General features: G+C 43.6%; 1 protein-coding gene across 4 annotated transcripts in view; it reads left to right on the forward strand.

Annotated features, from left to right (window-relative positions):
• Positions 1-23,580, forward strand: part of NTRK2 (neurotrophic receptor tyrosine kinase 2) — a 319,588-nt gene that overhangs the window by 69,521 nt on the left and 226,487 nt on the right. For all 4 annotated transcript variants that reach the window (XM_044391113.3, XM_044391114.3, XM_057305572.1 and 1 more), the window contains one exon: positions 2,220-2,319. In XM_044391113.3, the coding sequence (XP_044247048.2) occupies positions 2,220-2,319 (100 nt within the window). The remainder of the gene's footprint in view (positions 1-2,219; positions 2,320-23,580) is intronic.

The raw sequence follows: 23,580 nt of genomic DNA on the forward strand, positions 1-23,580 counted from the left end.
CAGTGGACATCAGAGAAGATGTCGCAGGAAGATTAGCCATGTACTTTTTGTTACCCTGCCTTCCCTCTCAGCCATGTGTTTTGAAGAAGTCGTATAAAGGCTAAGTCATGGAGAAGCCCCAGGTTTTGTACTTGGACAGACTTCAATCTGAATCCCAAGCTCAAAAGGTGTGATCTTGGTTGGGTTGCTTATTTAATTTTTTATCAATTTCACTTTTATCATCATCATAGCCAACATGATTTGTTATCTGTTATAGTAGACTCTCTTCCAAACCCATTATCTGCATTAATTCACTGAGGATTTCAATGATCTGCACGGTGGAATGATTATATTCCCCGTTTCACACATGAGCCGTGTAAGATGCTGGGAGACTGAGTAGTTCTGAGGTCAGGCACCTGAGAAGTGGTCAATCTAAATTTCAAACTCGCGAGGAACTCATGTTCTTAATCTCTGCTGTGTACTGCCTCTTATTCCGAGATGGGTACATCCGTCAGCACAAGCTATGCTGCGGTAACAAAAATCCCCAAATCTTAGTGGCTTTAAATGATAAAGGTTTATTTCTGCTTCATTATTTGTGTTGACTGGGAGTTCTGTCTGCCTTGCCCTCATTGTAAGACCAGGTTGATAGGCAACCACTTTTGTAAAGTTAGCATTTATTAAGGCCCAGAGAAAGAAGCATGAGAGCAGGGTTCTCAGCCTTGGAACCATCGATATCGTTATTATGGACGAATAACTCTTTGTTGTGGGGGGCTGTTAGGTGTTGTGGGATGCTTAGCAGCATCCTGGCCTTGACCCTCTAGGTGCTTGTAGCACCCTTCTCCAATTGTGATGACCCCCGAGTGACCGATGTTCCCTGGGTATAACATTATTCCTGGGTGTGAACAACTGCCTCAGTCTAAGATCTCACAGTGGCAGTGAAGTGCTCCGTTGTCAGGGAAACAAGTCTCACCTCATTGGCCAGAAGTGGTCACATGCACCCATCTTACCACAAGGAAGCCAAGAAGTGAATCTTCTGAAGGGAAACACAGGAAGAAATAGAAATGTTTGGTAAACAGCATTGACGATTACCACAGATGGGAAGAATGATATCTGTCTGAAGGATTATTATGCAGATTAAATGAAATAAAAAGAAGCTTAAGCACCTAATTAAGTGTGGACATCTAAAACAGTTTGAAACAGGAGTCCACAAACAATATCTGTTTTTGTAAATAAAGTTTTATTGGCACCCAGTCATGCCCATTTGCTTACATATTGTCTATGGCTGCTTTCACTCTACACCAGCAGAGCTGAGAGGTTGCGAAAGAGCCTGTATGGCCCCCAAAGCCTAAACTATTTACTGTCTAACCCTTTATAGCAAAAGTTTGCCACCTCCTGGTTTAGAGAGTCACACTTTTCTTAGGAGCAGGACCTTGGAGTGAGCAGCAGGAATGGAAGGAGACACATTGTCCTGCTTCCATCTTTGTTTCTGAGATGTTAATACGTACTTCATTAGCATTACACACTTGCGACTCTGTGATCTTGCTCAGGGTTGGGGCAGGATTCACACGGTTCTGCATCTCCTCTCTCTACTTGTATAATCCACATGTTGCGATTACATTGCTAAGTTTAAAAAAACTTTGTGTTGACTTCTATCGTACACGCATATGTATACATATCACAAGTCTATGACCCAATGAGCTTTCACAAGTGAACCCACCCACAGGTACCTGTCTGCTCCCTTCCCAGCCTACTCCCAGCTCTGATTTCTAAGAGCAGCAATAGCTAACTTTAAAAAAAAATCTTTTTATTATGAACAGCTTTCTAACATGCCTAATGGTAGAGAGCATAGCAAAATGAACCCCACTGAATCTTTCACCAGCTTCAGAAATAATCAGTATTTTATCACTCAAGTTTTGTATATTCTCTCTCCTCTCTCCAGGTAGGTAGGTAGGAGGAGAGATAGATGGAGAGAGAGTAATATATCTCTGTGTCTATGTAATATCAATTACATTGATATTTTTATAAGCTTATCGCTTACGTGTTCTCATTTGTAAAGTAAGGATAATCATCGGACCTACAATACTTCATGGTAGAGTTGTTGAGGGATAAGTGAATTGAGAGACAAAAAGTTCCCAGCAGAGCAAGTAGTAAATATGAACTGTCATCCTCATTATCATCATCAACCAGACGTAGGTGACTAAGGAGCAAGGTCATGACCACCCTCCCTTCTTTTCCTCTAGGTCTATGCTGTGGTGGTAATTGCGTCTGTGGTGGGATTTTGTCTGCTGGTGATGTTGTTTCTGCTGAAGTTGGCGAGACACTCCAAGTTTGGCATGAAAGGTAAGAAGGGTCGTGTTTACTTAACTCCTTATGTGGAATCATTTTTGGCTTCTGACTAATGCTAATTACCACTAAAGAAGGAAGCAGCTAGATTTACGATGACTAGGTTTTAAGGCTGAAAACATAGCAACAAGGATCTGATACTACAATTCCAGGCAGAGCAAAATGATGTTGATTCCTCAGCAGTACCCACTTTCCAAGGAGGACGGTTGTCGCAGATGACACGGGACTGGTTTCCAGAGTCTCAAGTGACTAATAACGATATCGGCAAAGAGTGCCCGGGTTTCCTTTCGGCTTCAGAAAGGCAGGCGAGGTGTGGTGGCAGCAGGTTAGTTAGGGACACAAGTATTTTGTGCAGAAGGGTTCTTTCTGCTGTGCAGGTGACTTCCAGGCCCTTCCATGGTAGCTTTTGTTGTTGCCACTGCTTGTACAGTAAGACTCTCATCTTCTGAGATTTGAAATGTGTTGGGAAGCAAAATCAGAACACCCGCTGTACTTTGAAGCTTTGTGAATGAGTGAGTGAGTGAGTGTGTGTGTGTGTGTGTGTGTGTGTGTGTGTTAATGGAAAGATTCCCAGTGCTCAATTAAAAATTGGTGGCCATGTTGCCCCAGAATAGACCATGGGTCTCTTTCAGAGGACTGAAAATTCATTGTAGGGGGAAAGCTTATTTAAATGTTCTTGTTATATCAATAGCCAAGAGTTTCAGTGATTGAAAGCATTTGCTCTGAAGTTTTAACTTTACGTATTGACTGAGATGCTATTGTTGAATTTTGTGTGGTCTCTTATGAATAGCCACTGGCTTGGGAAAGCTGCGAAGAAGATTTAGTGGTGGCTTTGTTGTGTTGGAGACAAAGTGGTGGGTTTTCCTGATCTGTCTGGTTCATTAGGATCGCTATTCTCATTGCCTACTCACTCGGAAGTGATGTTTATGGAGTGATAAGCTGTCCAGCGAACACTGGGCTCTGGGGTGGAGTGGATCTATTTCTGACATTTTCTCCTCTCCCTCTGTGGGTGCCCATGATTGAAATCCCTAAACCTGAAATGAACAGGGAGGAGTAGTGGTAAATTGGGCCTTGAATAGCCCCCAAATCTCCTCCTGATTTTCTCTTGACCTGCTGATTCTTGACATTTCTTTTGAAGGAGGAAAGATCTCTCATTCTCCAATTATAAATAAGGCCTGGAGGAGGGACGATACTACAGAGACTGTAATTAGTCCTAGTACGAAGATGGTTTACTTGCATTGGCAACTCCGGGAGGGCCTGTGAAAACGCAGATTTCTGGGCCACCCCAAGAGTTTCTGATTTAATAAGTCTGAGGTGGGCCTGATACGTGGCATTTCTAACAGTTTCCAAGGGATGCCAATACTACCGTGGCCCAGGCATTCCTGGAGAATCGCTGTTCCATGGATATCAGCATGGGCTAGCACCTTCTGAATGCCAAGATGGGGAAGGGACATTGCTTTGCAGACCTTTCTGGGCCTAGGTCCAGGCCAGGCTACTGTTCTCTGCATGTCAGCCACCCACCAGGGCATTTCGTTTTCCTCATTCTGCTCAAGTACTTTCTTTCCTTAGAGGCACTTGGAGTGGACGTCCCCAAGCAGAGATTTTACTGGAGAGAGCCAGACACTAGCATTATTACTTTCCCATCTTGAGGGTTTAGTTTGAGACCTTTCGTCTCATGCGCTCTTCAGAGAGAAACTTTGTCTAGGTTATACTGGGAGCTGCGCAGAAGCTTCGGGAACCTCAGCAGCAATATTTAGGAGCTGCCCCCACCCCAGCTTTGTGTTAGGAAAACCACCTCCAGAATGGTCTGTAAGGGTTCCCATAGTCTGTGTGGTGCGGGGAGGGAGGGGAATAGAAGGTAGGCATTTGTTTCAGAGAAGATTGTATTTCCTATAGAGACTCCCACACGAAGACTGATACAGATTTTTATTTGGATAACTTGGGATGATTACCGCTAACGCACCTACATTTCCCGTACCTGCATAATCTAAGGGGATCCTTAATGAATTGTAAGAAAGATTTTGCTGAACCTTGTCCCAGAGTCAGTCCGTGACTTCCTTCAGGCAGGAGCTACGATATCGTATGTTTCACTCCCTTATTTCCAAACATAAATAAAGTCGTTTTTTAAACAATTGTCTCAGAGACCCACGGTCTTGTTTAGAATAGCTTCTTTTTCTATTTTTAGCTGCACTTCTGTCTGTGCCATGATTGGAACACGTCGGGCTTGAGCTGAGGCTGTTGTTTACTAGTCAGATGCTGAGTTGATGATTTTGGGGGTGTCTGGAAGATAAGATGAGGGCAAATAAAACTGCATAAAAAGTGGTATTTAAACATTGATAGAAGGTAATGTACTTTAAATGCTATTAGTGTTGGGATCACTGCTGAAAAAGACGTCTGCCTTGAAAAGAGAAGAGTATGTAAAAACACTGTTGTACCTTCTGAACTCGCCAGGAAACATGTGAGTGGTGATTTCTCAGTAACAACCGTGTGAAATGTACATAGACTTGGCTGGGACCAGTGGCTCCGTTCCGTGTGACGTGCAAATGAACTATTCTAAATGGAATTCTTGCCCTTAAAAGCACCTTCGGGAAATTCTACCACCCTTCCTAGTCCCTTGTCCTGGAGACAGATGGAGATTGCAGGTGGCAGTCAGCTGGCCCACCAGGTATTTGCAGCTTTTTGCCCATCCGAGCGTCACACACCTCAGGCTCCAGTGTTGACTGTATTATCACAGTAGCTGCCTAGTGATCATAACCATAGTTTAAGACTGTTGATTGGAAGGGCCTTGGGGCAACCAGAATCCTCTTAAAATCACACTACAGCTGAATGCAAGGCAACTCAAGCCCTGTGGATTGACCCGAGGACCCAGACGTGATCGATGGTATTGTTTCTGTGGGACAGTGATCTCTAAATTCCAAACCTGGGAGTGAAATCTAGATTTTAGAATATCTCCAGTGAGTGGTGGTGTGTTCTCTGGAGGTGGGTTTATGGGACTGGAAGCTTCCTAGGATTTATTCTCTGTTCTGTCAATTTACTGCAACCAAAGGCTGAAGGGAGCGTCTTGCACAGGGAGCTTTGGCCGGGAGCTCCGTGAAGACAGGGTTCGTAGTGGTCTTGTTCATCATCCAAAATTGGCCCTCGATAAGTATTAATTGAGTGAATGAATGATCACAGAGAGTTTCCAATTTCAGTCACTTTAGTTTGATAATTGGAAAACAGTTGATATTTGGAGGACGGCTCATATGTGAATGATTAAAGAGAGATCTGAGAGCTTTTCTAAGTTTTTAAGGAGTCAGAGCCCCCTCTACCCTCACCTCTGCTTTCTTTGATCATTCCAGATAAGTCATGGCCCTAGACAGGAGGGCATTTTGCTATGTTTTTGCTTGGGATTTGTAGGTTTTTATACAATTTTCATACAATTATTGCTGTTTCAGTTTGGAGGGCTCACTTTGGCTTTCCATTTTATACAAGAGCATTGTGGATTTCTGCTGCTCTGCCTTTGAATATATGGCCTTGGAATATGTGTCTTTGTCCAACTTTGAAGCTGGCAGAAGCGCCTCCCGTCTTGGCGCTAACCTAGAATTTATCTTTCATTATCGCTTAGTATAGTTTAAGCTTCTTGTTGCCAGTGTTCAATGGACAACTGGCCTTTTGTCAATAAAGATGTCAGGAGGTAGCATTTACCCCAGTCTGTTTTTCCATGCTCATTTTTATGTCTCTACACCACCCTATTGCTTTTTGGTTGAGTATCTGGTTATCATAATCACGGAAGCCCAGAACAAAGGCCTTCTGTTAGTGCTTGGTCATCCGTATAGAGATTATTTATATGTGCGCTTAACATGGTTCCCAAAATATATAACAAACTACCAACATCTATGTCTGTATCCATATCCCTATACAGAAATGCATAATTTTATCCCTTTTCTCTTCAGGCTGTCTCTGATTGATTTTAATTCAGTTTCCACTGAACTAAGGCTCCTCGACTTTTCCAGAGCACTGCATTGCCAAAGCAACAGGCAACCAGGCCTCAGCACGCTCTTACTTGTGTTGTAACCAGGTGTCGTGTTTAGTTCTCACATTACTTCCTGGATCCCTTTCTTTGCGGAAAATAGAGAAGTGTGCAGGACAGGGAAATGGAAGCACTGGGGGGCATGAGGGCTGCCGGGCCTTCCAAGAGCTCTCCGCGTTTGGGAGCCCCGCCTGATGGCGCGATGCTGTGCAGGCTTGGAAAAAATATAAGGGAGCCAGAAGGGTGGAGGGGGCTTGGCACTCATCACCCTGATGGAGAATCCTTGTGACCATCGGCTTTGTGTTACGTGCATCTCCCGATGGAAGCCCACATAGTGATATTTATTCCCTGAGAACTGATGCATCCTTTGTCCGTCTAGAGTAAATATATCTAAGTGACCCGAAGACATCCCACAGGAGGAACTGGAATAGGAGGCCTGTTCTCTCATTCAGTGTTGATAGCCTACGGATTTCGTCTGCAGCCTCCTGTCCTTGCACGTAAACCGCCGATCTGCACTCATTCCTAGGACTCGAGCTGTAGGAATGTCCAATTCGTAATTGACCCAGAGAACCCCACTCCCTGAGAATGCAGAACCAGGTTTTCTTAACTCCAGATTCAAGGTCCACAGTTTGCTTTTCCTCTTATAAATGATCTTCTAAATGTCTTTCAACAGCAACCAAAAATTCGGCTATTTAAAAATAGTCATAAACATATAGCAGGACTGAAGCTAGAGAAGTTGAAGGTTAAAGCCTTTTCTACGAACTGAAAATAATTCTGGAAAGTTGAGGAGGTTGAGCTGAACAGATATTTGGATCAACTTTTAAAAGAGGGAAAAATGTGTTCGAAAGCCAGAAACGCAGTTGTAGAAACATCTGTAAGGACAAACTGTTTTCCATATGCACCCCCACTGTTTTTTTTTTTTTTTTTTAAAGACAAATGACTTACAAAAATTGTAACAGTAAAGCAAGAATGCATTCTTGCTTTTCACAATTTCAAGCAGTTTGGAAATATGTGGAGCTAAAAGGATTGCACTTGACCTTCCTTTCTTGCTACCCTTTCCACTGCTAAGGATAACCTTCTTTAACCATGCAGAATGCATATATTACGTAAATACTAAAATCCACAGCTTCACTTACTATAGATAATCAAAGAGACTCATTTCTGGTTCCATAAAGAAATTGTAATCCCAAGCTCAGGCTGCATCTGCTTTAAGGTGACAGTTTGCCTCGTGGATCTTTCTGTATCAGTACCTGGGTCTCTTCTGCGTTCGAATTAATCAGTGTTTCAGAGTGGGCTGCTCTCAGGCTCCTCGGGTCTGCAGCCTGCCTCTGCCTGAGACAAGCTGTGTAACTTTGAGCAACTTTCCCATCCTCCCTTGCCTCAGTATTTCCATCTGGAGTGGGGCGATCACTGTACCCACCTTATAGGGTTGTTAGGAAACACGCGGAGTTTATGTACAGAAAGCACTCAGAAAAGTTCCTGGCATTTAGTAATTGTGATAATTATTGCTGACAAATTGTGATTTGTTTTCTGCTTTTAGTGTTTATGTTGTTATGGTTTAAAGTTAATGTTTTAATGTTTGTGCTTTTACCAAGTTTTCAGAAAGGTATTGCAAACAATGCCTTACATATAGAGATAGGTACTTGGAATAGATTGTCGAGACAAAAGGGTGTGTGTATTTTATATGTTGATAGATTAGCTTGAGCCAATGCCTTATCGATATAGTCTTACCGGTAGTATATGAGGGTATCCTTTGTTGATACTTTCATCCATATCAGATATTATCGATCTTTTCTATTTGTGCCAATTCAGTTAAAGTGATAATCTGATGAATAATGAGGTGAAACGTGGTGCCTGGGTAGCTCAGTCAGTTGAGCGTCCAACTCTTGATTTCTGCTCAGGTCATGGTTTCAGGGTCCTGGGATTAAGCCCCGCTGAGCAAGGAGCCTGCTTGGGATTCTTTCCCTCGGCCCCTCCCCCTCAAAGTGCTTGCGTACGCGCACACATACTCTCGCTCGCTCTCTCAAATTAATAAATAAAGCTTTAAAAAATGATAATAAGGTGACACAGCTTTATCAGGTGACCAATAAGAAGAAATGTTCATTTTACCTGTTGATTTGCAGACATACCTTATAAATCATATACATTCATTTTTTATTGGTTATATATATATTGCTCTGATCTTTTTCTAGTCTTTACCTTTTTTTAAAAGTGTCTTTTGGGGGGCGACTGGGTGGCTCAGTCGTTAAGCGTCTGCCTTCAGCTCAGGGCGTGATCCCGGCGTTCTGGGATCGAGCCCCACATCAGGCTCCTCCGCTGGGAGCCTGCTTCTTCCTCTCCCACTCCCCCTGCTTGTGTTCCCTCTCTCGCTGGCTGTCTCTCTCTCTCTGTCAAATAAATAAATAAATAAATAAATAAATAAATAAATAAATCTTAAAAAAAAAAGAATTATTTATTCATTTGAGAGGCAGGGGGAGGGGCAGAGAGAGAGGAGAGAGAGGGAACCTCCAGCAGACCCTGTTGAGCGCAGAGACCAATGTGGGGCTTGATCTCATGACCCTGAGATCATGACCTGAGCCAAAACGAAGAGTCGGAGGCCTAAGCAACCATGCCATCCAGGCAACCTCCTTACACACATCATGGCATACTTTCAAAAAGACTTCCCAAATCAGGACATCTGAGGTGTCCTTCTTCCCCTTCCCTCCATTCCTGTTTCTCTTTTTCTTAACCTTCCATTTTTTTCTGCCTTTCATTTTGTCCTTCCACGTCTCTCTCCTTCCTAATTTTACATTCTTCCTCTCTTTTGGTTTTCTTCTTCCTCATTCCTAGCATCTGATGTTGGTGGACACGCTTTTCAGAATTTACGAAGAGATCAGATAATAGCTTGGCTTAAATTCTAACATATGCTTCGATTTTATCTTCCTTTATTTTGGGCAAAGAGACTGAATGACTCTGGGAATAAATTTAGCTCCAAATCAGCAGAATTGTCCTATGGCACTTTGGAAGACAGTCTGTTTGAATATCGCACAGCCTTCATGTTTGTCAGTTGTTAAATCTTCAGTCTTCAAACCTAGAAGCGTAAGAGGGATATAATATTAGAGACGCATGAGTCAGGCTTCGGTTCATGTCCCAGGTCTTCCAACTGCCAACCATAATTTTGGGGGATATTTTTAAACTTCCTAAATCTTAGATTCCTCATCAGTAAAATGAGGAAATAATGCCCATCTCTCGGGCAGTTATAAGAATTAAATTAGTGCTTAATTTAGTGGCGGGCTTTTTGAACTAATTCCAGAAAAGGGGGCTAGTTTTCAGATTTATGTTATAGTAACACATCAGTAAGGAAAAGGGCATGGGAGAGTCCTGTCTGGACTGATACTCTGAATTACAGGAAAAAACCATGTCATATGTAGACAATGTATATTAGTGTTTTCAGGCTTATTAGTTGAGTTTATAAAAAAATTGTAATTATAATGTGTCTCTACTTTATGGGTACGTATTATGAATGCAAAGCTGCTGAAACGTGTTTCTGTTAAGACGTTCATTCTTTAAAGACGCTAGGTATGAATTACTGCGAGTTCTTAATTTTATTGTCCATTGAATGATTCACCTGTTAAAAGAAATCTCTGTTGACGGATGGATTGGGTATGGAGGTTTTACTAGTTTCTTTTGGGAGGGGCGCTTGCTGAAGGAAAGGGGCCGGAAGGGCAGGTAGGGGTGGAATGCGGGAGAGACCCAGTTACCATTAGCTTAAACTTAGAAACATGAGCTCACATAGCCTCCTGTTCGAAGGTTCATCCCTTTTACACGGAGGAGGCTGCAACTGTGAAAAGGGTCTCTTTTAACAAAAGGAAGCTTTAATTTTTTTTTTAAGATTTTATTTTTAAGCAACCTCTACACGCAACGTGGGGCTCGAACTCACAACCCCAAGATCAAGAGTCGCATGTTCTTCTGACTGAACCAGCCAGGAGCCCCAAATACAGGCTTTCATTTTTGATGTGTTCACAGCCTGCTTGAGATGAAAAGAGGGACTTTAGAGAAAATAAATTCTTCCTTATACTGTCGATTGTCATCCATGTTATTATATCCATAGACCAAGACACTGCATTTCCTGTGAGAGAAACCAAGGCTTGAGCAGGCAGATGGCAGTGGGAGGCCTTCGTTTTCACCAAGGCATCAGCAAAAGTAGAAGTCACTGGCTTCTTCTGTGATCATCTGGGAGCTTTAGTGGTCTGAGGACAGAGAGAATGAGAGGAAGGGAGGGAGCGGGGGAGAGAGAGACATCTTCATTCTAACTTTTTAAGTCTTTAGTCCTAAGAGATTAATATCCTGAATTGAAGGCGGAAGAGTCATGTCCGCCCCAAGTAGTGACAGTGGAAGGCAGGAAGGGGACGTGAGTTCAGGAGTGGGAGTGGTGTGGGAGGGGAGGATGTTGGGAATGAGGTGGTGTTTCTATTTACAGTCATGGTTGTCCACTTTAGTAGTCCCGGCAAGACCTGAGGAGAGTCAACCACCCAACTGAGCCTTTCCCACACTGACTTCCTGGATCATCTGTAAAAGGAAGTTGTGTGAGGACCAGAAATAACAGTATAGGACTGAAGGGCATCCGAGGGTCCCCTCCAGCTTCAGTATCTACCATCCTGTTACAAAACCATTCAGAACAATTACGCACTCACTAGAAGAGTCTGCCGTGTACTTCTCGTGATTTCCTTTATTATTTTGGTGCATAATGACATAATCTTTTTGTTGTTGTCGCTCTCCACTGTGGAACCACATTCTCCTTACTATTAACATAGGAAATATCATGTCTGTGTGGTAATTTTGAACAATCACAGAACATTCGATGTTTATTCCATCAAGTCAGGGTCTCTCACACTGGTCTCTCAGCTCCATTTCCTCAGGTCGCATTTCAGTTTCTGGGCGATGGTGCAGTGTGTGGGATTGTGTGGGATTAAATCCTCAGGGGTTATGACATGCCACTGTGTGGAGGGGGCATATCTGTGGCCACAGGTAGTCATTTCTTCCTCATGTTGGTAACTTCTGTGTTGTCCACCTTCCCACTTGTCCCTGGCCACCAGATTCGGGCCAGTCACAGTTCTACTGTCTTGTGTTCCCAACCAGGTTCTGTCACCTTCACACGTGTCTTTGCAGGGACATCCCTGGGGCTTTGGGACCAAGAAATTCTGTGAAAGTGGCGCCTGTTCTCTCTGCCTAGACACACTCTGGTTTCCTTCATTTATTACTTGTGCCGTTACAGGCTTGGGATTGCTCTGGCTTCTTGGCCACCTTTTTTAAGGTCCTCCCAGAAAGATGGACTCAGGCTTCTTCATGTTTTGAACCTCCAACCCTGACGAGAGATTCTGTGGTTCCCCCCGCCCCATACTTTACGAGGGGACAGGTAACGGGTCTCCTCTTACCTGCAGCTGACTTACTGGCCTCCCCTCTGACTCTCTGCTTTCCCACGGGGACAGAAAGAATATGAAAAGTGTTCTTTCCTGATTCATCTCCTTCCAAATCATTTCTGTCACATATGTGGATCTTGTGTTTCTCTCCGGCTTTTTATGATGAAATTTTCAACACGAAGAAAATTTGAAAGAATATAACAAAGAGTATCTGTATACTCAACACCAAGATTCACCCTCTGCTTAACAGTTTGCTGTTTGAAAATAAGTTGCCCATATCATGTCACTTCACACTTACACTTCCCAGCATATTTCTCCTAAAACTAAGGCCGCAGTATCTCCTAAAAGCATAACCCGATACCAGTATCATTGCACCTAAATAAGTTAAAACAGCTCTGTAATAACAGATAACACCTAGTGTATCTTCACATTCCCCCCATTATTCAACAGTGCCTTTTACAGCTTACATTTCTTTCTTTTTTTTTTAATTTAAATTCAGTTAGCCAACATGTAGTACATCACTAGTTCCTGACGTAGTGTTCAGTGATTCATCCATTGCGGATAACGCCCAGTGCTCATACGGCTTCTATTGCAAACTGAGATCGACTCAGAGTTCACGCATTGCATTTGGTGAGTGTGCTTCTTTGGTCCCTGTCAGTCTCGAGGGCTGCCTTCATTTTTTTCCCCTCTTGACATTGACTCTTTGAAGGGACCAGCCGGTTGTCCTGTAAGATGTCCTTCATTCTGGCAGTATGATTGACTTTTTGTTTTCTTTGCAGTATTCCTTTTTTTTTTTTTTTTTTTTTTTTTAGATTTTATTTTTTTATTTGAGAGAGAGAGCACAAGGGGGGAGAGGCAGAGGGAGAGGGAGAAGCAGGCTCCCCGCTGAGCAGGGAGCCTGACCTGGGGCTCAATCACAGGACCCCAGGATCATGACCTGAGCTGAAGGCAGACCCTTAACTGACAGCCACCCAGGGGACCCTTTTTACGGGATTCTTTCACTTGTCATTATCTGCTGTGTTTCCTTGAGTTGAAACTTATTTCCAAAGGCTGGATTAGGTGTAAGTGAAATGTTTTTGGGAAGAAGGCCATCCCAGATGCTTGCACTTTACATTGTATCTGATTTAGAAGCACTATTAGTGTAAGTTGGATTGGTTTTTAAAGAAGGTGACCACCAGATCTTTTCTTTATAAATGTAAGTTTCCCTTGGCAGTTGGTAAGTAATTTGTGGAGTGATAGGTTGACATCTAGCAAATATCCTCTCCCTCTAAAATTGGAACTTAATGGGCTTGGTATCTAGCTCTCGTCCTTCCCTAAAATAGTTATTTCATTTCTAAGGGTTGCAGAATGGTGTTTTTTAAATTCAATCATTCTATACATACTGGCTTCCATTGGGGAAAAAAAAAAAGAGTGTTCTGGCCTTGACCAAAGATTTCAACTTTTTAATTTTAGTTCTACCTAGATAACTCTCCCTTGAGGCACGGGATGTTTGATAACCAGCTGCCTACACTGGGAAGGGTCATGGGGTTATAGAAAAGATTCATAGTCCCAGTATAACTATATCAAAATATTATTTTATTTTTAAAATGTCATTTATTTTCTGTTTCCCAAAGTCACTGAGCAAAGATATTGTAGGAATTCTTCTATTTTTCTTTATCACAATGATTAAATATTAACTAGGTATTAATAACAATTGCTTTAGGATTCCCTCTTGCATCTTTGTGGTGGTTGGTAGAAATAAAAACAGAGAGCTGGCAGCAGGCTAGGAATCATCCAAAGCCTTTATTACAGAGGCGAGGACCTTGGGCCCAGGGAACTTAAGCCACTTGCCTAAGGGTAGATACACGGCTGGTTTGTGCCGGACCCAGGGCTGTAAGCCAGGCCTTGTGATTCCAGCTTTGATGTTTTATGCTTTGAAACTAATATGCAGCAACATGGATGGGACTGGAGGAGATAATGCTAAGCGAAATAAGTCAAGCAGAGAAAGACAATTAACATATGGTTTCACTCATTTATGGAACATAAGAAGTAGGAAGATCGGTAGGAGAAGAAAGGGAAGAAGAAAGAGGGGGTAAACAGAAGGGGGAATGAACCATGAGGGACTGTGGACTCTGGGAAACAAACTGAGGGCTTCAGAGGGGAGGGGGGTGGGGGATTGGGATAGACCGGTGATGGGTAGTAAGGAGGGCATGTATTGCATGGTGCACTGGGCGTTACACGCAAGTAATGAATCATGGAACTTTACATCAAAGACTAGGGATGTACTGTATGGTGACTCATATAACATAATAAAAAATTATTATAAAACAAAGAATAACACTTGTTTCCATGCCAAGGTCACTGCTTTTGCACTAGTATGTAACCCCACTGGGTGTGCCTAGCATGTATTGCCAATGGACGATACTGTATTTCGCAAAGCTGGGGACATATATCGTCAATGAGAGTGAGACGGCTTTAGCAGATACTCAGGGGAGAACGTCTTTCATTTGGATAGTTCTCTATTTTACTGTTTACTAGAGAAAATATCCCTAGCGCATCGTACCCTTGGTTCCATGTATTATTGTTTAAGATAAGGCTTAAACTAAAAACATGAAATAAAAAAATATTAGGTAAATAATTTAAATTTAAATTTTAAGAGCATTTGAATAGGACTATCCTAAGACTCTGGGAATTTAATGCTACACAGAGCAAAGTTTCTGCCTCATGAAGCTTAAACTCTAGTGGAGGGAAGGAAAGAAAGACAGAAAAAGAAATACAAATGTAATCTACAGGTAATGACAAATGCCCTGAATAAAGGACATGAGGTAAGAGGAGGATAATGACAGGTTCACTGTTCATAAATAGTTAAGACAGGCCTGTCTACTAAGATGACATTTGAGCCAAGAGTCGAGGGCAGTGAGGGAGTGAGCATGCTGATTTCTGAGGGAACAGCATTCCCGGCAGAGGGAACAGTCAATGCAAGGGCAAGGGAGCCTGGGGTGAGCTCTGCATGTTGAGCAGCAGAGGCCCGTGTGGCTGGAACACAGTGATGGTGGGGAGAGCAGTAGGACACCAGAAGGGTGGCAGAAATGAGCTCACGTAGGGACTTACAGACCTTTGTCTGATGAGGGGTCATGGTGCAGAAGGTACTTGGATAAGGCTTACATATGCAAGTGTATGTAAAGAACTCTGGTGGGGGCAACTATATGATGTAGTCATATAATGCATTCGCTTCTGGTAACAAAAGATGACTTGGGGGAAGATGTGGCTGGGGGGTAGGGGAGAGATGTTCATGATATAAGGGTGTGCAGAAAATTTCACTGCAGGTTCATGAACGGCTTCAGGAGTATGACACCTCCCACCCCTCCCCCCTCCTCAACATTCATACACAAATGCACATATATACCCTAAAATGAGGGTTTGTAAAGTTTGTTTGTTCTGTGCATTCCCCCCGCATTACGCTGTCATGGAAAAATGTGGTGGTTGGTGATCACATGACTCTGGCCACTTGTGACCAGAAGTGGGTAGGACCCAGGCTTAGAGTTGTGTCTTGAGTTTTCCTTCTGATTCTTCTAGCTTCAGTCTGATTCCTCTTATGCAGCCCAGTTCCCTCCAAGAACAGGGGCATTACAGTTACTTTCATAGGCTGATACACTTTGAGTAAAATTCCCTCTTTTTGAAATCTCAGTTGCTATTGGGAGAAAAACACCACTGGTCTGAAAACTCAAATGATGCATTTTCAGAGTGAGTAGAGACATTGTGAGAATTCCTCAGTTTTCCTTCATCATGGTGATGAAACATTAAGGAGAACCCATGTTCTCTGCATGTGTGCCTTTTAGCTTGAGGGGCAAGGCTAGAACTTAAGGTCAGGCTGTAAGTTTCGAAGTTGTGCATTTCCAGAGAGGAAGAGAGCACTTGGTTTTCCTGCTTAGTGTCCTCCCAACAAATTACTAAGAGCACTTTTCCATCTTGTGGACTGGATCCGTCTTTCTTGAATCATCATGCGGTGTTGGGTTTCTATGGGCAAAATATCTAGATCTCCTTAAATGCATTTTTCTCTCTCGATGCTTCACACCTCATTCCTTGTTTAGGAAGTATTTGATTGACTACCATCTTTGGGGAGCTCTGTCCACTTGTACCTATTCTCTGGCCCTGGGTGGTATGGAGCAGAATTTTTTGCATCAGACCCCATGAGACCTTGGGAAGTCCTCATTATTGTCAGGTACATCTTCCTCTTTATGAACTGCCCAGTAATACCTATTTATTCTAGTCTGTTCTCTTACGCATCATCTAGTGAGCTTTGTGTTAGCAAATTCAAAGAAACTAACCGAGATATTACCAGTGAAAAAGCACATCTGCAAAGACAGGTCTGCACAATGAAAGCCTACACATGGGAAACAATGGCCTCAGTGTTGGAAAATCCCATTCATTGGCGTGGATTCTTGGATGGTGTTCATTTTGGTTTGACTTCTCGGTTTTCCCTCTGTCCTGCGTCTTATACTACATATCAGATTCTTTTCAATTACGAAACAATGCAAGTGGAAGCAGAGAATTATAATCTGACTCTGAATTCTCAGGATTCAAATATGCCAAGAGTGGGAGACGCCAAGTCTGAGGAGCTTTGTTCCTGATCTTAGCACTGACTTTAGCAAATGTTTCACCTCGGATGGTAGTTCATCGCAGCGATTTTGTCACTGTGGTAATGGTTGAGAATTTTGTTTGAGGAAGACACTCAGTCATTCTTAGGGTACATCATGTCCCCTCCTTCACCCCTTCCCTGGATCCATAGGCATTTTCCATTCATCTCGTGAGCTTCTGAGGTGTTCTGAGATTCCCTGAAATAGCAAACAGCCCCTGTCCCTTGGTAGTGGCCATGGTGGTTACTTGCCTTTTATTTAGTTAGAATCGGGACTCCTATCTCGGTGTGAAAACTTGAGGTGCCCATTAATTATCAGTGTTATCTTTCCGTCATGCCCTTCAGAAATTCTACATGCTGTTTGTTTTAACATATCTGTTTATATGGGATTTGCAGGGGATACTCTCCTGTTTGACTTTGTGTTCTCCAGATGTGTCGACCTAATTGCTTTAAGTTACAAATGACCAAATTCTACACATTATTGGAAAATCTCAAAAAGGGGTATATGCATTGAACCATGCACAACCTTAACAAATTAATTGCATGTGTTATTTAAAAATAATTTGGATATTTCATGTTGTAGTCATTTATGATAGTTAATTCCCAGGTGATCTTGTGACCCGGGCTACCGACCCAATTGGCTGTTTCCATCAAGCCCCTGTTACTTGAAGTCTTCGGGTCAGCGTACTCTTTCTACAGAGAAGGACATAGAAGTAGAAGAAATTATATATTTTTTAATTACGAGAACTTCATTTGGATAGAGTCGGGTCTTGAATCTCTGTACTATAGATCCGTGTTACCAAATGCATGGATTCCACAAGGCAATTTAAATAGCATCCCAGACTCTCCGAGCAGCGGGGATGGTTACGTGCATACGCACCTGTGACAGAGCTGCAGAATGTTGCTGCCAGTTTTTTTCCTGGGATTTGCGGAGTTGGCCAGCTCCCCTTCCCGGTCGGTTCTGTCTGTGCAGGGTCCATGGCCCTCTGTACGTGACTGACAGCAGCTTCCTTCAGCGGCAAACCACAACCGTAATAGGTTGAAGAACGCATTTTCTGACGCCTGAGGGCAAGCCTTCAAAATTGAATTCTACACACTCAGGAAATATTTACTTCAAACTTAGGTCTTTGCAAATTACCGAAGAAAAACGAATGCGGTTACAGTTAAGCGTACATCACTTGGTGGGGAACCAGCTGCAGTGACTGGAAAGTGGGGTCACCAGAGATACGTTTCCAGGAAATTCTCTTGCTGAATGTGGCAGATATATGTCTGTGCTCCCCCGGCCACCCTCAGATTCCTTCTACTGGTTCTGGGTGCTCAGCCTGGTTTCTGTGTCTGTTTGCTTCTGGAACCTTCTTCAGAGGGCAAGCATTGAGCTAGCAGAACTCCTCCCCGACCCAGCACACACACATGCACCCACGAACACACAGCTGGAAGTGGCTGGGACCTAAGCATCCTCCGACCCATTCCCTCAATCCCTCCTTTGCTGATGGCTGACAGGTGAAGGCTGGCCAGCCCCTGGGGGGTCATTTACAGATTCTCTGCGGGATCTGTGGTGTCATTTACACTCCAGAGCCCCCTGCAGGATCAGACTGAGACTGAGTCCTCACCTAAAATTGCAGCCTTGCTGGGCTCCTTCTTCCCTTTCCTGCCTCCTCCCTCTCCTGGGGAGTCTTCTTGAACTCAGTCACTGCTCTCCGAGTCTAATTCTGAGCAACTGACCTAAGACAATATTTTCTGTGAGAGCTCCAAGAAATGTAACATTACTTGATGCTTTTTTATCAGTGTGTTTAAAACTATTTTTAGCTCTTGTTTGCTAATTTGGGTTACATATGTGCAAGTGGATGATCTGAAAATTTCATTAAAAGATCAAGTGAGGTCTAGATTACAGTTACCAGTTATTGAGGGAGGGGGCACTGTGTGCCATGTCCTTGACACATTTTCTCTGATTTTTCTAATAGTCCTGCATTTTCAGAATGAGTTCATTGAAGTCTAGAGACATTAATTAGTATGCCCAAGTCACAGAGCTCGTAACCGGAAGAACCACAATTCATATCCAGATCTTTCCGGATTTAATGCTTTAGCTCTTCCAGCTGCTGCCCTGTTGACTCTCTTTCCTGTTTGGGGTATTAAAAATGCCTATTTCTAGATGCTCAAAGAAGCATTCCAACATCAAAGTTCGTGACTTACTAAAATTGGAGGAGACTAGCTCTTTATTAAGAGATAACAACATGTATTTACCAAATACCATACTTAATTTCCCAGGATGGGAGTGATTGAAAATAATTTCTAACAAAGCGCTCGAATCAAGCCGTATGAATTGGCTGTATGCAAGAGACCTTTGTCCAGTTTGTGACAGAATGTGGGTGGTTCATAGAAACACGAAGGTACAGAGAAGGTGAAAACAGCACAAGGCTTTAGGAATGTGCTTCTGGAACAGAGGACAGAGATGGTCATGCTCAGTCCTATGACTGTACTGTACCAGGATAGGTTCAGAAAGTGACATTTCCAGGCTGCTAAATGGACCACTGGGTCCTGAAAGCCCTAATGCATCTCATAGGAGTTACCAGTCTGTTCCACGGAGTGATCCTTAAAGAAATAATGGGGGGATAATGGCAATGATGACATGGACTCGTATCCAGGGTCTGTCTTGGCCCCTGTTTGAATTATTCATTGCTGATACAAGTACTACATATGTGAAAATTTCAGCAAGAATTCATGAAAACCTTACCAGAGACCTTTAAAGTTTCTGTCAAAACACCAGGCTCTACTAGGTTCTCTGTGACGTAAGAATGAGTATCATTTTCTTTATTTGTGAAACGGGAATACCAGCACCGACTCAGAGGATTTCTGAAGATAACCTAAAGGTTAATAAGATAGTGCTTGGCAATATTAGGTGCCCTGTAAAGTGCCATAAAGTTTACCTCAGAAGCTTCCCAGTGGTCTCTTGTCATTGGTTGTAAGGTCATTAGCTGCGAGGGCTAGTGTTGGGGGAATAGAAAGTGTAGCATGGCCACTTTCTGTTTGCTTCTGGAACCATGTATTTGTTCTTCTGATATACATTTTACTGAGGGTGTAAAATGTACCAGGCACAGGAAATACATGAGTGTATGTGAGCACCTGCCTTCAAGAAGTTTGTGATCCAGAGGAGGACTGACCTCTGAGCAGATGACGTGGTGGTAGGTAGTCGACACGGTCTGACGCAGGAGAGGACTGATTCATTCTGTCTAGAGAAACCAAGGAGGACTTTGCAGGAGGCTGACCTTCAAGTGGGGTCTGGAAGGATGAGTAGGAGTTCACCACACACACGAAGTGGAGAAAGAGGTGCCTGTGAAGGGCTGGAGGTTTATGTTGGGGTAGTTTGGGTATTGCCCGAGTGTTGAGGGAGGAGAAGATGGTGGCGGGAGATGATGTGGGGTGGACAGGGGCCTTCCCAAGCTATGCTGTTTGGAATTGGTCCTGAAGTCACAGCAGAGCCACTGAATTTAGGGATTGATGGGGAAATCATTAAGAGGAGGATTAGAACATGTAAATGTGAAGAGTGGTCATGTTCGTGTTGATTTGGTTACTGCCAAGCCTATTTACTGTAGTCCTTGATTTGCTATTAAAGCTGTTCATTTGCGTTATACATAACCTTACTAATTTTTAAAAATTTCTGGTCTCATGTCTTCATCTGGTTTTAATGGACTATAAATCCTTGAGTGGTCATACTTATTAAATAACTAATGTAGGATCCATTCATTCCTTCAACAAATACTTACTGAGAGCCTGGGCCAGGCCAGCCTGTAATGGACCCTGGGGACAGCTCCGGTCCCTGCCTGGTGGAGCAGCCTCTGCAGTGAGGGAGACAGACTGTGGATTCAGGAATAGGGAAGGGTGTGTGAAGAGCGTAGTAGTGGCCGGAGGAAGTGAGGGGTGTCCTGTCTGAAGGAAGTGACCTTTCTCCCTGGCTATGAGAATGGTCAGGGTGGAGGTCCTTCTTCAGCAAATCCGAAATCTTTGGCTTTTCTGTTGCTGACTTTATTCTTCTTGGAGTCCAGGAGAAGGTTCTCTGTCTGTCTGTTGGAAGGCAGCATGGGAGCTGTAACCACTCATTGGGCGTCTCTGAAGTCAGTTGTAGGCAGTGAAATTTCTACCCTGTGTATATTCCTTTTTTGTGGGATTTCCTCAGAAGGATTATGATATCGAGTTTCTAATCTAGAAATCAGAGAATTGGAGTTAGAATCGCAGCATCTGTTTTTCCCTCTTAGCTCCAACAGGAATACTTCTCTCAATTTTGACTTTTCTTGCAGAGTTCCTACTCTGTGCTAGGTCCTGTCATATGCAGGCTCTCTTCATTCCTCAGCGTGGCTTTGTGAGATAGGCATGGTTACCTTTATTTTTTTAAACGGGGACAATGAGGCTCAGAGAGATGATTTCACTTGCCCCGGGCCATGTTTCTCCTGAGAGGTGAGGCCTGGTCTGACTCAGGACAGTCATGCTTCCTGCCTCTGCCTGGCCTCATTCCTGTCTGTTTGTTTTCTGTGACCTTTCCTGTCTCATTCTTACTTTTCTCTCCCTCGTCATTTGGTGACTGTCGTTTGTTGGGACTGACCGCAGACAGACACTGCCTGGTGGGCAGCCCTGGGAAGGGAATCTTCACATTTGAGCGGACAGGACGAGACATGTGCCAGGCTCTGACACAATGGGTGAGGTCAGAAAAGAGGCCAATGTCTCATTTTCAAGAGTAGTTTTCGGTAAGATGGACACTTTCCTGGCCAGCCTCAGCGGGCATGGATTGACATCACCTCGGAATCTGAAAACCAGGTGGCAGAGGGGCTCTGTGCCTGGCGCTTTGCACACGTGGTCTCATTTTGTGACAAAATCAAGGGCACCATCTGGGAGATGTCATTGACTCCTTCTACACATGAAGAAACTGGAGGTTCAGAGAGGTTATATGACTTGCCCAAGGCCACAAAGCTCATTCCAAGTAGAACTAATTTAAACACAACAGCTTGGCTGTGGTGTCTAAAATCTTTGGGCCAGAGCTCTCTTCCTTGGAGTGATTTTCTCAGAGCACTAGCAAGGGGGGTGAGGCTGGTTTTGGCAGTGAGATATGGAAAACGCAGCCCCCCACCCCTCTTGGTGAGTGATGGTGTGTATGGGCAGTCCTTGAGACAATCCTTGGTGCAGAAACCTTTGAACTCTATGTAACCCAGAATTTCTTAAGCATATTTGACCAGAGAAATCTTTTAAAAAGGAATTGTCACCAACTTCATGAGAATAAAAGAATGTGTGGAAAACCAAATGACACCTTGCTGCCTTCCCGCTTATCTCTGTGGTTGAGAGAGAGGGTAGGAAGGAGAGAAGAAGTCAAAAGAAAGGCGAGGTGAAAGAAAAGGAATAAAGAACGGTGTCACTCAGTGTTTCTCAATAAAATTGTCAAATACATTTTCCACCTTTCTTTTATTTCTGTGTTTTCTCTCTGCCATGCTTTTCAGATTGTCATGCAAACTTTTTCTCAAGTGAAGAAAATGAGACAGAAAGATTGATTTCTTTGGGCTGCTAACAGTTTTAACAAATAGGCCTTGAGGCCGAGAGGTCACTTCAGTTCAGGTGACCAGGACCTACAGCTGAGACGCGAGTGAGAAGTGGCGAGGAGCGTCCCCGCCCCTTCCACCTCATTTCCCAGTGAGGACTGATTTGTTTCCCTCAGTTCCATGGCAAGGGGGTGACAGCGTGGGGACCACAACTCAGGCCCTGCCTCCTTGCCCACCAGGCTTTCCCTCAAGCACATTTACTTTCTGAGTTAGCCCTCTGTCCACATGCTATTTTCTCTTTTCCTGATATGCTTAGCCCATTGGCATTAGCTTATCCAGAAATATAATCATCAGTAGTATCAACTGTAAGGATTGTAATTTGCCCTGGGTAATGTATGCTTGCTAATCTGAAGACTGCATCATCTTGGATGCTCTTCTGCATATTTCTTTTGCTCTTGGTTCTTTGAATGGAATGTGTTTATCATTTAGAATAAAGAATAATTCACAACATACATAGTTTTTTTTTTGATATAAGTATATAAGCAGTCACAATCATGTATTTAGGAATTTTTTTAGTATCCTTTACTAAGCCAGTATAGGAATCCTCTGATTTATATGGACTTCCTGAGTTGTCATATATCTTCTTATTAAAAATGTTAAGCGGGGCGCCTGGGTGGCACAGCGGTTGGGCGTCTGCCTTCGGCTCAGGGCGTGATCCCGGCTTTCTGGGATCGAGCCCCACATCAGGCTCTTCCGCTGTGAGCCTGCTTCTTCCTCTCCCACTCCCCCTGCTTGTGTTCCCTCTCTCGCTGGCTGTCTCTATCTCTGTTGAATAAATAAATAAAATCTTTAAAAAAAAATGTTAAGAGTTTATGAAAATATCTGGGTGTTAACATGTATACAATTTATATTGAGTTGCTGTCAGAACCTTGCTCTCCAAGTATGGTCCTTGGACTGGCGTCCTCAATATCACTTGTCAAAAATGCAGAATCTTGGGCCTCCTCCCGACCTGCTGAATCCAGCTCTGCATTTTCATGAGATTCCCAGGTGATTTCTGTGTTCCTCAGAGTTTGAGAAGCCCTGCCCTGGAGTGCACAGAAGAGGTGAAGGCCAGTCATCGTTCTGTTCCTGTTGCCTATTTTCACACGGGTCCCTTTTTTTTTTTTTTTTTAAGGTTCTATTTATTCATTTGAGAAAGAGAAAACACAAGCAGGGGGAGGGGCAGAGAGAGAAGCAGGCTCCCCACTGAGCAGGGAGCTCAATGTGGGGCTCAATCCCAGGACCCCAAGATCATGACCTGAGCTGAAGGCAGATGCTGAACCAACAGAACCCCCCAGGCGTACTTTTAACAGAGGGTGACAGGTCTGTGGTTTTCATCCTGGTGGCTTCATCGTGAGCTGTCCTATACATTATTGTGCAAGAGCGCTACCAAGAACTTCTGAGGGACACTGCGAGTCCTCATTAGATGCGCAGGTGGGTGGATGGATAGATATCTAGATATCTAGATATCGATTACTTTTTAAACACCGTATAAGTAGCAGGTGGCAAGCACTGTGAAGGGTATGAGATTGTGCTCTCCTCGTCAGCTAACCAGTTAGCCTGCCACAGTATTAGAGATGGTGGCAGAAGACAGGGGAGTCCCGGGTCAGAGACGAAGGAAGCGGCATGGGCAGTGTAAGTGCCTCGGGTCTCTCTGTCCCGAGGCCCCACAGGGGT

This window comes from Ursus arctos, unplaced genomic scaffold, assembly GCF_023065955.2.
Source record: "Ursus arctos isolate Adak ecotype North America unplaced genomic scaffold, UrsArc2.0 scaffold_33, whole genome shotgun sequence".
Taxonomy (NCBI): Eukaryota; Metazoa; Chordata; class Mammalia; order Carnivora; family Ursidae; genus Ursus; species Ursus arctos.